Source organism: Cotesia typhae, unplaced genomic scaffold, assembly GCF_013202065.1.
Source record: "Cotesia typhae breed Kobodo isofemale line unplaced genomic scaffold, CoteBio_Ctyphae contig_123, whole genome shotgun sequence".
In the NCBI taxonomy this organism is placed as follows: domain Eukaryota; kingdom Metazoa; phylum Arthropoda; class Insecta; order Hymenoptera; family Braconidae; genus Cotesia; species Cotesia typhae.
Genome location: NW_027423715.1, coordinates 2933358 through 2947165, shown reverse-complemented (window position 1 = coordinate 2947165; position 13808 = coordinate 2933358). Strand labels below are relative to the sequence as shown.

Sequence of the window (13808 nt, the reverse complement as noted above, 5' to 3'; positions counted from 1 at the left end):
TAATATAGATTATGAATTTATTTATTTACCGAAAATTAAAAATGTAAATTCTCGATAATAAGAGATACGAGGCATTAAAAAAATTTTTAAGTGTTCTATTAAATATTCAAGAACATTACGCATAACAGAACAGAACGGAATATTGAGGAAAAAAAAAAAAAAAACTAATGACTAGAAGCTGAAGAAGGTCAGGAAGAAAAATGAAGTGAGATTATAAAGCGGATTAATGTATATAATAATAATAAAACAAGAAAGTAAAGGCGCTCCTGGTTTTTTCGAGTGCGTAGGACCGGTAGGTGGCTTATCTATCTGAAAAGTTATTTTTCGAGGACAAACAGCCCAAAGTACTTGTCCGGAGAATTAAAGACCCGTGTCTTGACAACTTAACGCACACATATTTATACATATCTCGATATTACACACATATACAATAAAAATAAAAATAAAACCCGTGGTGAATGCTGTTCCCGATACATACCCGATAACGGAGTCCCAAAGTCCTGATGCATCGAGTAAAGATTCAAGAGTACAGAGCCTTGAGTGGTTATTGTAGTTCATCCATACATTTTGTTTATCCAAAAAATCTTATCTTTTATTCTCCGTGACATTGGCATATCGCACTCGCTGGGTGCATTGCACTCTCTTTTACTTATTTGGTAAATTTATATGTATTATCATCCGCCTCTTGTGTACTTCGTGCTTGGATTGATAAAGGTATTTAAATAATCAGCCAAAAATTCAAAAATAAATAATAAATAAACGTGAGATACGAAGATAAATATTGAGCCGTTTTGGTTGATATTAATTAATTTAATGTGCAAAAAAAATTTTTTTGATTTGGATTTATTACCGGATCTGGACGTATTTGTAATAAGCATTATTTAGCGTCATAAAAAAATAAATATTTTTATTATTTTGTATTATATTGAGGAAGAAAATGTTGAGAGGAAGACCAAGACGGCGATAAACATTGCTCGTAATACCCTCGTAAATCGAGCATGCATGTATGCCGGTTCTCTCATCTCCAGAGTAGAGCTTTTATTTATTGCGAGTATATAATATTATATGGACAACAAGCGTATAGTTGAGTTTTGGATTTTCGATATTTAATTCAGGATATAATCAAAAATTTTTAGTTTTATTTCTGAAAATAATTATTGAAAAAAATTTAATCTTCATCAAAAATTTATTATTTTATTTTCTACGTATTATTATTGCGTTAATTTATAAAAAAGAGTAGCTCGGATATTTAATCTGTCGACAGTGAAAATTATACGTGAATTTAAATGACATTAGACTGTTTATTTATATTAGTATAGAGAATGGAAGCGCTAGAACAATTAGATTCGCAAGTAACGTGTGGCGCAGCTAAGTGTGACGCCTCATTCTAACCATTGTGTCCGGCCTTAAAGCGACGGGATTTACGAATCATTAACCAAACGTGACACCGCGGGAGTTAAATCTGTCGCGGCATACAATAAATTCATACAACATACACATACTTTTACCAATGTAAATAAAATATACCTCGCTATTAAACATTTTTATCTTTCCTTTATACATTTTACCGTTATATATATATATATATATATATATATATATATATATATATATATATATATATTTGTATACGTATTTATTTTTTATCTCCCCGCTAAATCTCATCTACATACACTCTTGTTAAATTACTCTCAAAATAAAATTATTGAAACAAAACTAAGTGCTCACATCACATCACCGGCAGTGCGTTATTAATTAAAATTACAAATTACGGATAAAATTTAATAAAATAAAATGTTTCGACATTTGGAAAATTAATATATATTATGATAATAATTGCTAAGTTTTGAGCAATACCGCTTAAACAATCACCCTAATATTCCGCAATAATATCTAATCACCTACTGTTAACTTTTATGCACACTAATAAATTTATTACACATATGTAGTTATGTTAATGTTTTATTATTTTTAATTTTTTTAGTCATTCAAATATTTAATTATTATTTTAAAAATTTCTATAATAATTATAATACAAAATAAAATTTATTATTGTTATTTAATTAGAAAAAAAAAAACTTATTTTTAAATTGAAATTTTTTTTTATAAAAAATGCAACTTAAATTGATATTGCACTTAAATATAATCTCTTAAAGTTCTCTTATTGGTGGTATACGAACTGACTAATAAACTGAGTGACTGGTAATTGCCGTGCCTATCGTATCGCTTGCTTAGATAAGTAACGACCAGAAAGAGGTCTCTGAACTTTTTCAAGGGAACTAATTATAGCAATCAACCATTCAATGGTCATTCACGAGGTCCTGACCTATGAACAAACGCGGAAAGGTAGAAAAGTTTAAAATGCACATTACATATTGCACACATGTGCATACATTTTTCAATGACATTTACTCAAAACGAGTAGATACAAATAAAAATAACCCTCTGTCAATGCTAATAATATTAATACATTTATCTCCTGTATGTCATGTATTATTAATTGAGGTCATACATGGTTAATAATTATTTTATTTATGTAATACACAAAACTAGTTTATCTTAAAAATAATAAATATCATTAAATTTATTATTTAAATGTTTCTCGTTAATAATTACGAAACGCTTGGATGATTTTGTATTTTGTTTTGAAATTCGTGAAAATTTTAGTGGGGTTAAATAAATATTATTGTAAATAAAATAAAATAAAATAAAATAAAGTAAATGTATGTTATATATTAAGCGAATAGAAGGTAGAAGGTGTGGAGAAAAGATAGGAGGACCGTCGGTTTCCCTGAAGCGATAAAAAACACATGATATGACCCGAGACTACCTGGGACCATGGCAAAATCTAGAATTAGTTTTGAGGATATAATAGGAACAACTAACCCATTAAAATCCAGAAGGAGAAGGATAATTGCCCGTCTGTCTGGCACGCTCTTATTTAGTTTTCTTTTTTAACCTTATAATATTTAGTTTTATTATAATAATTTCATTATTTTTTCAGCTTATATCAATGCAGACAAAATTAAAAAATTAAAAAAATTTTTAATTTGAAAAATTCAATTTTAACTTCGATTTATTTTTTAATAAAAAAAAAAATTCTGTTTTTATTATTATTTATGATTGGGGATTTGTATGTTTTTCAGTGAAAAATTAATTTTAAAAGAGGTGTTTAATGTCACCTGGTAATCTCACAGATCTTTACTTGTTTGTCAATCTCATAAATTTTTTCAGGTGTTTACACTTCAAGAAAATATATTGCTGTTAAAATTTTATTACAGACTTATTTTTATTAATTATTTTAAGTCGCTATAAGCAAGCATTTGTAATAAATTTATAAGATTTTTTAATTAAGCCAATAATTTTTAGATTTATAAAACAATAATAATAATAATGAATTTTTTTTAATATTTTAAATGTCATACAATACCGCAAGATAAAACAATAATCAATTCCTTTAATTAAAAATATCGCACAAACACCGACATACTCCCACACACAAGACATTATATATAATACACGTATGAATACATATCTTGATGTATCTATACTTGAGTTTACCGAACCCGAAGAAACCGCAATAATGACACGGAGGTAAAAATATCGAGTATCGAGTAAAGCTGAATTTATGCTGATGAAAAACGAGAAAGAAAATAACAAAACAAAAAACAATTTTGATTATCCGCGTAATTTTTTATCTTTCGAATCTCTCGAGTATTGTACTCGAAATATTTGTTCTACGTTACAATACTTATAAAAAAAAAAAAAAAAAAAAAAAAAAAAATGTGTAGAGGTCTACAAACAAGAAACGGAGGATAGGAAAAAAAAAAGCAAGCAAGAGTTACTTTTTTTTTCTTAAGCAAACAACGCATGTTAGGTAAAGTATCGCATCGGCTCGAGCAAAAAAACCAAATGGTTATAGTTATATATGTAGGTATATGGAGGCGCGGAGTCGGAGAAGTAAAAAAATAAAATCTGGCAGTCGCTGTATCCCTCAAAAATCGATAACATCGAATTTGCTCGAGGAGATGAGACAAGTAAAGAGAGGCTCAGGGTTAACTGCCTGTCAACGAATGTCACGGTCTACTTTTTGTTTCACCCGGCTCTGGCCAAACTAAATTATTTCGTTAATATTATTATATTAATATTGAAGCGTAATCTAATCACGGTACTTTTAAATTTAAATTCACGTTATCTCTTATCGTAGTACAACGCAGAAATAAAATAACTTTTTTAATGACACTGAAAATAGCAGACATATGGTTTCTTTTTGGTAATTAAATTATAAAAAAAAAAAAATTGTCCACGTGTTGGGAATTTATAAAAGTATATTTAAAAAAATATTTTTATATTGAAAAAAAAATTAAGAATAATAATTGTAATTAATTTTTATGAAAGTTATAAATATTTTTAAAGTTGTTAATTTGCCAAATGCAATTAATTTTTCAACAAGTTCTACTTAATATTACTTAATCAGTTGATTACCTAATTTTTAAAGTTTTAGCCAAAGTAATTGTTTGAAAAGTTTTTTGTGTAATTTATTTAAAGTAGTTTAATATTGAAATAAAAAATTTCGATTAAGAATAAATAAAAATAAAAAATCAACACCAAATTAATGACAGTAAGATATATATAAAATTTTAATCACAAACTAAAATAACAGAAGTATATTTTTTGGTCTCTAATTACACTATTAAACTACCGAATATTTTTTCGTTAAATAATTAAATTTATTAACCGTAATTACTCCATATCTAGAACCAAATATTAAAAACAAACTTCAACCTTGATACATCGTCAATTATATCACTTAAGACTTGATATCAGTCATTTGAAATGAAAGAAAAAAAACAACTTTTAGTACTGACACCAATACTATGGTGTTATTTAACTAATTAATTACTTATCGACTATTTATACCTGAAAGACATTTAAAAAATTTTTTCCGGCGCTTGTATTTGCTATCAATTTTAATCACTCTAACTTTTAAAGTAAACTTTTGTCCAGGAATTTTTTAAGTTAAAAAATAATTTGTATTTATACTTTGGATTGTCGCTAAGGGAATTAACGAACCGTCACGTTCTTTGACGTAGGATACACAATCCTAACTACTAACCTGTTTTCTGCTGAATTTATTACATGTTACGTGTTACCTACAATTATTACTGATATCGTAAATTTAACGCAGGTTTTAAAATATTTTACTTAATTATTAATTTAACCTGATTTTTACTTAGAGATTGACATTTATTGTTTTTTTTATTTTTATTTCATAATTACGATTATAAGACTCTCATTAATGATTATAGAAAAATCATTAATGATTTTTTTTTAAGCTTTTGATTTTCTACAATTTCGTTAAATTTATTTTATCAAGACAAAATTTATTAAACTAAATTGTCTATTAATTTCTTATCAATAAAGGAGTTTTAAATTCTACCAGAATATTTATTAAAATTTTTACACAGTATTTTAAAAATAATTAAGATTTTTTAAACGAAATATATTGTGAAAAAAATTAAACTTTTAGTAAAATTTCATCTGACAATTTTTTAAGAAATTTTTTTTTTTTATTATAACAATTTTTCTGTCAGAAAAAAAAACCAAAATTGTCAGTGCTCACAAACTTCACAGTTCTTGTAATTTTTCACAACCACAATTGCACGCACTGATAAAATAAAACCAAAAGTAATATATTTTTCATCCAGTTTTTGTCTAAAAATTTTAATTCAAGATCTGACATTTAAACCAACATAGCAACAAATTTTTTCCAGGAAAAGAATAAAAAATTCTACTTGTTAATCACACTAAAGTGTATCAATGTAAAATATATTAAATACACTATACAAAATACGAAATAGTAAAACCGGATGGCAAGCTGCCATCATTCGTTAAATCCGTCGCTACCGCGGAAATTAGTTAAATAAAATAAACCCCTTGCAACTAATTTATTTACTTATGTGTATCTTTATTAAAAATTTCATTTCACTCCCTTTTAATATTTTCTTATCTTTAAATTTTATCAATCCGTAACAAAATGTTAATAAAAAAATGACACCTGACAATTTAATATTTTTCAAACAAATAAATTTATCAAAAAATAAATTTTTTTAATCATTTATTTATTAAAAAATAATCCAACAGCTGATTTCAATATCATAATTTTTTTTTTATATTTTTTAAAAATTTTTTAAATAATTTTTAAGGCCTAATTTATTGATAAAAAAAAAGTACTGAAGTTAGCGGTCAGCTGTCAATTAAAAAATTTTTTTTAACAAATTAATTACAATAAAAAATGCTTCTAAAAATTTTCACTTGTAATTTTTATTAATTTTGATAATTTAATTGCTAAAAAATTTTTAACATCTGTCAACTTCAGTGTTATAAAAAAAAAAAAAATAATCAACTGCCTGTTGATTTTATTTTCACAATAATAAAAAGAAAAAAAAATTAATCGACACACTAAGCAGCAGCACTGAGACAGAATAAAAAACACGTGTTACCTGAGTGGCATCTGAGTACGGCGTGGATGAATTTTTGTTAATTCTTAGAGATCCAAATTGCTGGGTTCCCAAATTAGCGGGATTATCTTGCTGTTGGGGCACCATTTTCGTGCCTTATATATTAATAATAATAATATATATTATTTCAATATTCACTACACTATTTTTACACAGTCACACAATATATATTTTATAATTTCAATATTAATCAATTATTATTATTATAATTAATAAAAATAATAAGGTCGTTTTATGCACCCGCACAAATCCTCTGGATAAATGACGTCAAAACGACCAATAATAAAAAATAAAATCCCAGAGAGTCTTACAAATTTAAACTGTAATAAATACAATAAAATCCCGAAAGCAATAATAATAATAATAATAATAATAATAATAATATAAAATAATGGTGAAACGTCTTAGCACCACGGGCTGATCAATCCCTTCTTCACGAGACCGTGAAAAAATATTTATTTTCGGTAAAAGTTTATAAATAATTTGTTTATTATTTCGAATAAAAACAAACTTGAAAAATTTAATTATTTTGTCGAATATCAATAATAATTACAATAATAATAAATATCCATTGACACTAGATCTCGGTTTGTGGGATGACATTTTATTCCCGGTGGCGAGACGCTGCGAAACCCGCTAGACGAGCGCTCATGTGCTACTGACTCGTTAGCAGGAGTTACTGGGGTCTATACTCGAACTCGAAACTCAACGAGACTAGAACCGAGAACCGAGTTGAGCGCGGACCGTCTGCTCACCTCTCTACACTCTGTACGCTACTCAGACTACACGACTACGGGCTACAGGCTACAGTACTGCATCAGCTGTGCGATCTCCGAGCCCCCACTCCGAGACCAGCAATGCAAAGTGTGTGTGTGTGTTAGTTCCATCTGCCGGAGGTGGCGCTGCTGCCGGCACACTGTGCACTAGGAACACGTACTCTATTTTGAATATCAGCCAATCGGGGCGAGGGTAAGGACGAAGTAACCAAGCTGTCTTGTACATGTGTGCGTTGCTTCTTAAAAGCTCGCCGACTCTGTTTGTTTGTGTCTACACTACTTGCGCACGCATGCTTTTGACGTGTATGTGTGCGTAATTGGTGTGAGTGTGTGGGATTCGGTGTATGTGTGATTCGCCTTCTCGGCAGACACGCTGGGAGACGCTTAAGGGTACTAGTTGGTGTCAAACTCATGCAATTAAGTATTTTGAATCTTTTAGCTGATAAGGGGTGAGGAATCACCAGCTTAGACCTCAAGGTCTCTCTAGTTGCTTGATATTAATTTTTTTTATTCAAAAAACTAATCAGAAGTAATGACACTGGAGTTGTAAGACAGTACAAATTTTTTTAGATATTTATAGCAATTTAATTATTATGAAAAAAATAAATTAAAAAGTTTCACATGTAAAAATTAATAAAAATTACAAGTGAAAATTTTTAGAAGCATTTTTTTATTGTAATTGAATTATAAAAAAATTTTTTTAATTAATTTCATGACATTAAATTAAAATTAGCAGTCACTTGATTATTTTTTAATTTTATTTAACAAAAAAATTTTTTCTAAAATGATTTAAAAATTTTTTTAATTAATTTATTTATTGCATTAAACAATTAAATTTGTTTTTAGCAAGGGGAAGCAATATATACAGTTAATACAATTTTTTTTAATTATTAAATGTCAATTTTTATTGCCATAATTTATTTGTTAAAATAATTTTTAAAATTTTCAAACAACTGCTAAATTAATTTTCATAAAAAAATATAAAAATCATCCCGAGGTTTTTAAATTATAAATAAGTTATCAAAAAATTAATAATACTTTTATATTTATTTTAAGCAATTAAGTAATCTAATAAACTATTAATTTAAGTGCTCCATAATTAACAATTCATAAAAATTAATCCAAAAATGTTAAATAAATTCATTTTGATATTTTACTTTATAATAAGCAAAATTTATTTAATTGCAAAGTGTATACTTTAAGTCTAATTAAATAAATGGAATACATGCTAAACTTTTGATAAAATTAACCATCTGCTTTCTCTCTACATATAAACACCAGTTTTAATAATAATTGTTTTAAAATTAATATTATTCCAAAAGTCATTGAACCTGTATCACATATAGTACCGTAAAATAAATCGATGAACAATAATAAACAGATAAGAAATCTTTTTTCATCGCCGATTCAATAATTTGTATTCATAGTCATTGATATAATAAAAAAAAATATATAAAATTCCAAATGAACTGTCTAAAAAAAAAACAATAAATTTTAATTTATTTTTTATCGTTCATAATTACTTTTCAACTTAAGTCAATGACCGGTCATTACACATGTATTTTAAATCAAGAGTAAATTTTCCTTGAAAAAAAAAAAAAAAAAAAAAAAAAAAAAAATTATTTACTCTTATTTTTGCAGTACTAAAAAGTATTAGATAATAAAACCGCGTTAAAAAATCTCCCAGGGAATATAATAAGTACGGATAGTTTACACGCAAGTTAATTTTATTACAAGTAGCTGTGATTTGTATTTTTTCTAAACTTTCTGCACACGCGATTTGTCTTTGCGATCATTTTAACGCAGCAAAAAATAAACTTCAATTCTATGACTATTAAATTTTTTTAAAAATAAAATCTAAGCCATTAAATTAAAATTACTCATTATATGTTGAGCAACAATTTGAAAATCATTGCAAAAAATAATTTGTGTAATTGTAAAAAATTTTTTTAACAAATTGATTTTTATTTTACCGTTTAATCGATTCGTCACACGAGCAGTAATAAACATGACGTTACATGTTCGAGTTATATAAAAGTGGCAAAAAAATTATTAGAACAAGTCAAATAATATGTATAGAGAAAATTAGAGATAGATTTTACTAATTTTAATTTTTTTTTTTTTGACTAAAGTTATTATTGAAATTAAATAAAAAAATTCATATTAAATAATTAATTAAAAATTTGTAGTATTTTTGAAATAAATAGATAAAAAATTAACCGCTGATGCAAATCAAAAATAAAATTATATATTAAAAGTTAAATAGTCTTTATCAAAAGGTTATGCGCTGGTTAAAAAAAAATATTGAACTCTGCGCCGAAGATCCAGGTTCGAATCCCGGCAAAGGCAAGTAGTTTTTAAAACACCTACAATTTTTCGCGGTAATGTTTTTTTTTGGTAAACATCATTTTTAAATATAAAACAAGCATTAATTATCAGTTGAATTTTAAAGAGCTGGCATAAACGACTCGGGACAATTATAATTAGTGTTTCTTGTAAGATTACAATATAAATGTTAAATAAATATAAAGTGATTTATCATTGTGAGGACATGAAAATAAATTTGTGCCAAAATATTTCGAGTTAACTGCCGTAGAGTGTATAAGAGTGGGCTGCGTGTAGACGTCACGTTTAAGACGTGATCTCGCGATCATTACCGGCGTAACAGTCAAAAGTAGCAATTCCACGAATTTTTTCATCCAAAAATATTTATTCTCTAATATGTATTGAACATATAACTTCAGCGTAATGTATTTTTAAGCGACATTCAGTTATGAATTTTTAAATAAAAATGACCAAGTAACTACAACGCATATGGACTTTTAATAATTTTTATTTGATAACAGATAAACACTTTAAATAATTAGGTTAGGTTATATAGACTAATTAGACAAGCGTTTATTTTATTTGTGTAAATTTAAATGATAAAACTGTCAAAATAAAATCAATTTTTTTTTTTGTTCACTGAGAAATTATTATTTTAAGGACTGAATGCTTTTATGGAAGTAAAATTTATAGTTATGAACTGACCGCGGTCATGCATTAATTATTGTGGATGTGTATAATTGCGCGGAAGTTAATAATATTTATTGTTAATTGAATTTACAGCGTTGAAAAAAATAAATAAATAAATAAAAGTCTATTAGAAGTATATAGATGTGTAGAAGTGCTACCGGATGTTTGATTGCAGCCTGAGCATACTAAATACTTTTAACTGATATAAAGTGTGTTTACGTTAAAATACTTTACCCACTATCAATTTAACCTTCAAAATAAAATCCACGTGCCAATTATCTCTACAGTATTTATTTTTTTTTTTTAATTTACAAGTACATTAACACATAAACATTAATTTCCTCTTTTTAACAATAAATTTATTATTATTTAATAATTAAAATGTTAATAATAATAAATACGAGTGAAATTATTAAAACAAATAGATATTGAAGAACATAAATGATTATATTATCATTTGGAGGACACATCGGTATACACATTGAATATTTAATAGTAATTCAATTAGTTATATCTATGATGCATTATGCGTATCATAGATTGAAAATAAAAAATCAATAAATCACGAGCATTTATAATAGATTCACATTGTAATGATATCAACATATATATAAGAATGATATATGTCTTCTTATCTTGATCGTTGGTGAGGCAGATAAATTTATTTATCGCTAAAAATCATGTATAATTGATTACAATACGTATATTTTAAATTTATAATAATAATTATTGAGTTAAGGTATATCAACCGAAAAATCTCCGAGAAAAGATTTAACATAATTATTAATTTTTGATTATTTTTAATTCACGAGTCGCGCGTTCACGATAATATATTATAATTTAGTTGCAAAAACAAAAGATCTTAAAATGTCCTGTCCTAGTAATGAAACAGTTAAAATATATTCAAGTAACGGGATTGTTTTAGAGTTGAGACACTAATTTTAATGGGTTTTAAGTATCGATTTCGAATAATAAATTTTTTTTGGCTGCGCTATATAATTCCGTAAGCAAAATAAAAAAAACTGCTTGATTTGTAGCACAATAAACTTGTTAATTCAGTCGCGTTCACTGATTTTTGTTGATCTATTAATCAACACAATAAATATTATATTTTTGATAAATATTTTTCTGTTGTCAAAAATAATTAAAAATATTTTTTTTTTTTTTGTTATATTCAGGATATATTAGTTTAGTTAAAGATTATACTTTAAAAAAAGTTCCATCCCTGGATTTAGTTCTATAAACGACAGTAAGGTGTCAGCAGTTACCGAGCAATTCAACTTTTATGATAAATACTAGAACCCCTCTCTTCGGAAAAATAAAATTAAAATAAGACTAAAAAATTATGTTTTTAATTTTTGATACGAAAATTTCATCTGAAAATACATAACTCAAACTTTTATTCTGTATTAATTAATTTAAATTTCATACACGCGATTATTTTACGTGCTTATTCAGCCAAATTAAATTATACACGTCACATCAAATTACGTTAGAATTAATATACAATATACATAATATATATTATTTTAATAAATTCTCTCTAAAAATGAATATGGAATGCATCACGTTTCACGTGATACCAATATGAATAATATAACACGTTATGAAGGAACAAACGTGATTAATTTCATCATTTCACGTTTGTTTTCGTCATATTACGAGTTTATTGATAATCCCGGTTCTAATAATAATAATAACAATAATAATAATAAAATGTAAGACTTCACACTACGCTCTACTCTTGCGTCAATAATAAAATAATGTTAAAACTTTCAAATTATGATTATTTCAAGGATTTTCTCCTGTAAAAAAATAAAAATGTTTTTTTTATAAAATCTAAGCTAATTAATATTTTTTTTTTCTTCATTTTTCGATCGTTCTTTCTTCTACCAAAAAATCAAGGTGTTAAAATCAGTATTAAATTAAATTAATATTTAATTTACATACCGAGTTTTAGCATCAGGCAGGATTATTTAAATCTCATTAAAAATTCTAAAAAATACAATTGATCGATTGATGAAAACGATTTTAAATTTATGACTCATCACTATTTTCGGAGTACAATAAAAAGATTTAGATTTGAAACTTTTATTTCATTTCATTACGCATTAGATAGTATCGCAAATCCCGATATTTCAATAACGGTATTACTTCTACACCCAAAACTCAACACTCACCAGCAACTCACAAACTAACAAATAAAAACCCTTTTAAAATTTCTATAACTCACAGCTTTTATTTTTTAACTTGAACATCTATATTTACTGTTCAAGTAAAAGTCAATTATTGTTTTTTAACCGAGCGTATTTCAATAATTAAAAATAATTAATTTCATGATAATAATAATGACTATCGTTAGCATTATCAACATGATTGAAAAAACACTAAAAGCTTCTAGTTAATGTAGTCCGATTAACAACACGAAATAAGTGAAACACAAAACGATGGACTGATTGCAACAATTGGCAGATAAGCGGCGCAGCATTAGAGCTCGAGCAGGAGAGAGAAGTGGAAAAGCAGCTCGCAGAAAAAGGAGCGACGGGGGAAGAGAAAGCGCGAGAAAAGACAGCAGTAGGTATATTATTTGAAAATAGTTAGTGACATGCACCTGGGGACCGTTGATAACGGCAATGGCAACGAGGAGAGGATCCATGGAGAAGTAGAATGGTTGTAATCTCTTTGACAGTATGACAATGCAGGGTACTCATTAGCAGCATGCACTTTACTCGAATTGCATTGCATGTGAACGATTAATCATACTGATTCGTTGTGCATACACACACTGCTGAGTAACAATTACAATTTAGTCGGAAATTCATGTCTCTAGGGCTCTCATCTCTCTATTTTATTACGTTTCCGCTATTCCATCTTCTGTCCTGTCAGTTTTCATGTTCTATTGGGTACACATAATAATTATTATCATATTTACTACTGTTATTGTTATTGTTATTGATAATAATTAATTTTATCTGTGTATGTATTTACAAATATTTTAAACCGTCAGTTGCACACACTCCCCCGTCCTTTCATTTCCATATTTATTTATTTGTTTGTGTTTCATGTTTCATATATGTATTTTGTTAGTGAGTCAACCCGATGACCCCATTTTGGCATCTTCTTCGGTTGCTCCTTGGTCAATATACACTGATATATTTATTGATACTCACTGATAAAAACATCATTTTAATTGAGATAATTGATATTAATTTTAATTAATTTTTATTTATAAATCGTTCTAAATGCGCGCTAACTGATTTTCAATATTAAATAATTTATTATTATTATTATTATTATTATTATTATTATTATTATTATTATTATTATTATTATTATTATTATTATTATTATTATTATTATTATTATTATTATTATTATTATTATTATTATTATTATTATTATTATTATTATTATTATTATTATTATTATTATTATTATTATTATTATTATTATTATTATTATTATTATTATTATTATTATTATTATTATTATTATT

The 13808-nt window shown here is 26.3% G+C and overlaps 1 protein-coding gene across 2 annotated transcripts in view; it reads right to left on the bottom strand.

Annotated features, from left to right (window-relative positions):
- LOC141533364 (uncharacterized) overlaps positions 1–13808 on the bottom strand; it is a 36970-nt gene that overhangs the window by 17313 nt on the left and 5849 nt on the right. Inside the window, exon 1 of one of the 2 annotated variants that reach the window (XM_074252211.1) lies at positions 6504–7360. The exons of the other annotated variant lie outside the window; for it this stretch is intronic. Coding sequence (XP_074108312.1) covers positions 6504–6608 — 105 coding nt within the window. The 5' untranslated portion in view covers positions 6609–7360. Of the gene's footprint in view, positions 1–6503; positions 7361–13808 lie in introns of those variants that run through there. 2 annotated transcript variants of the gene reach the window in all.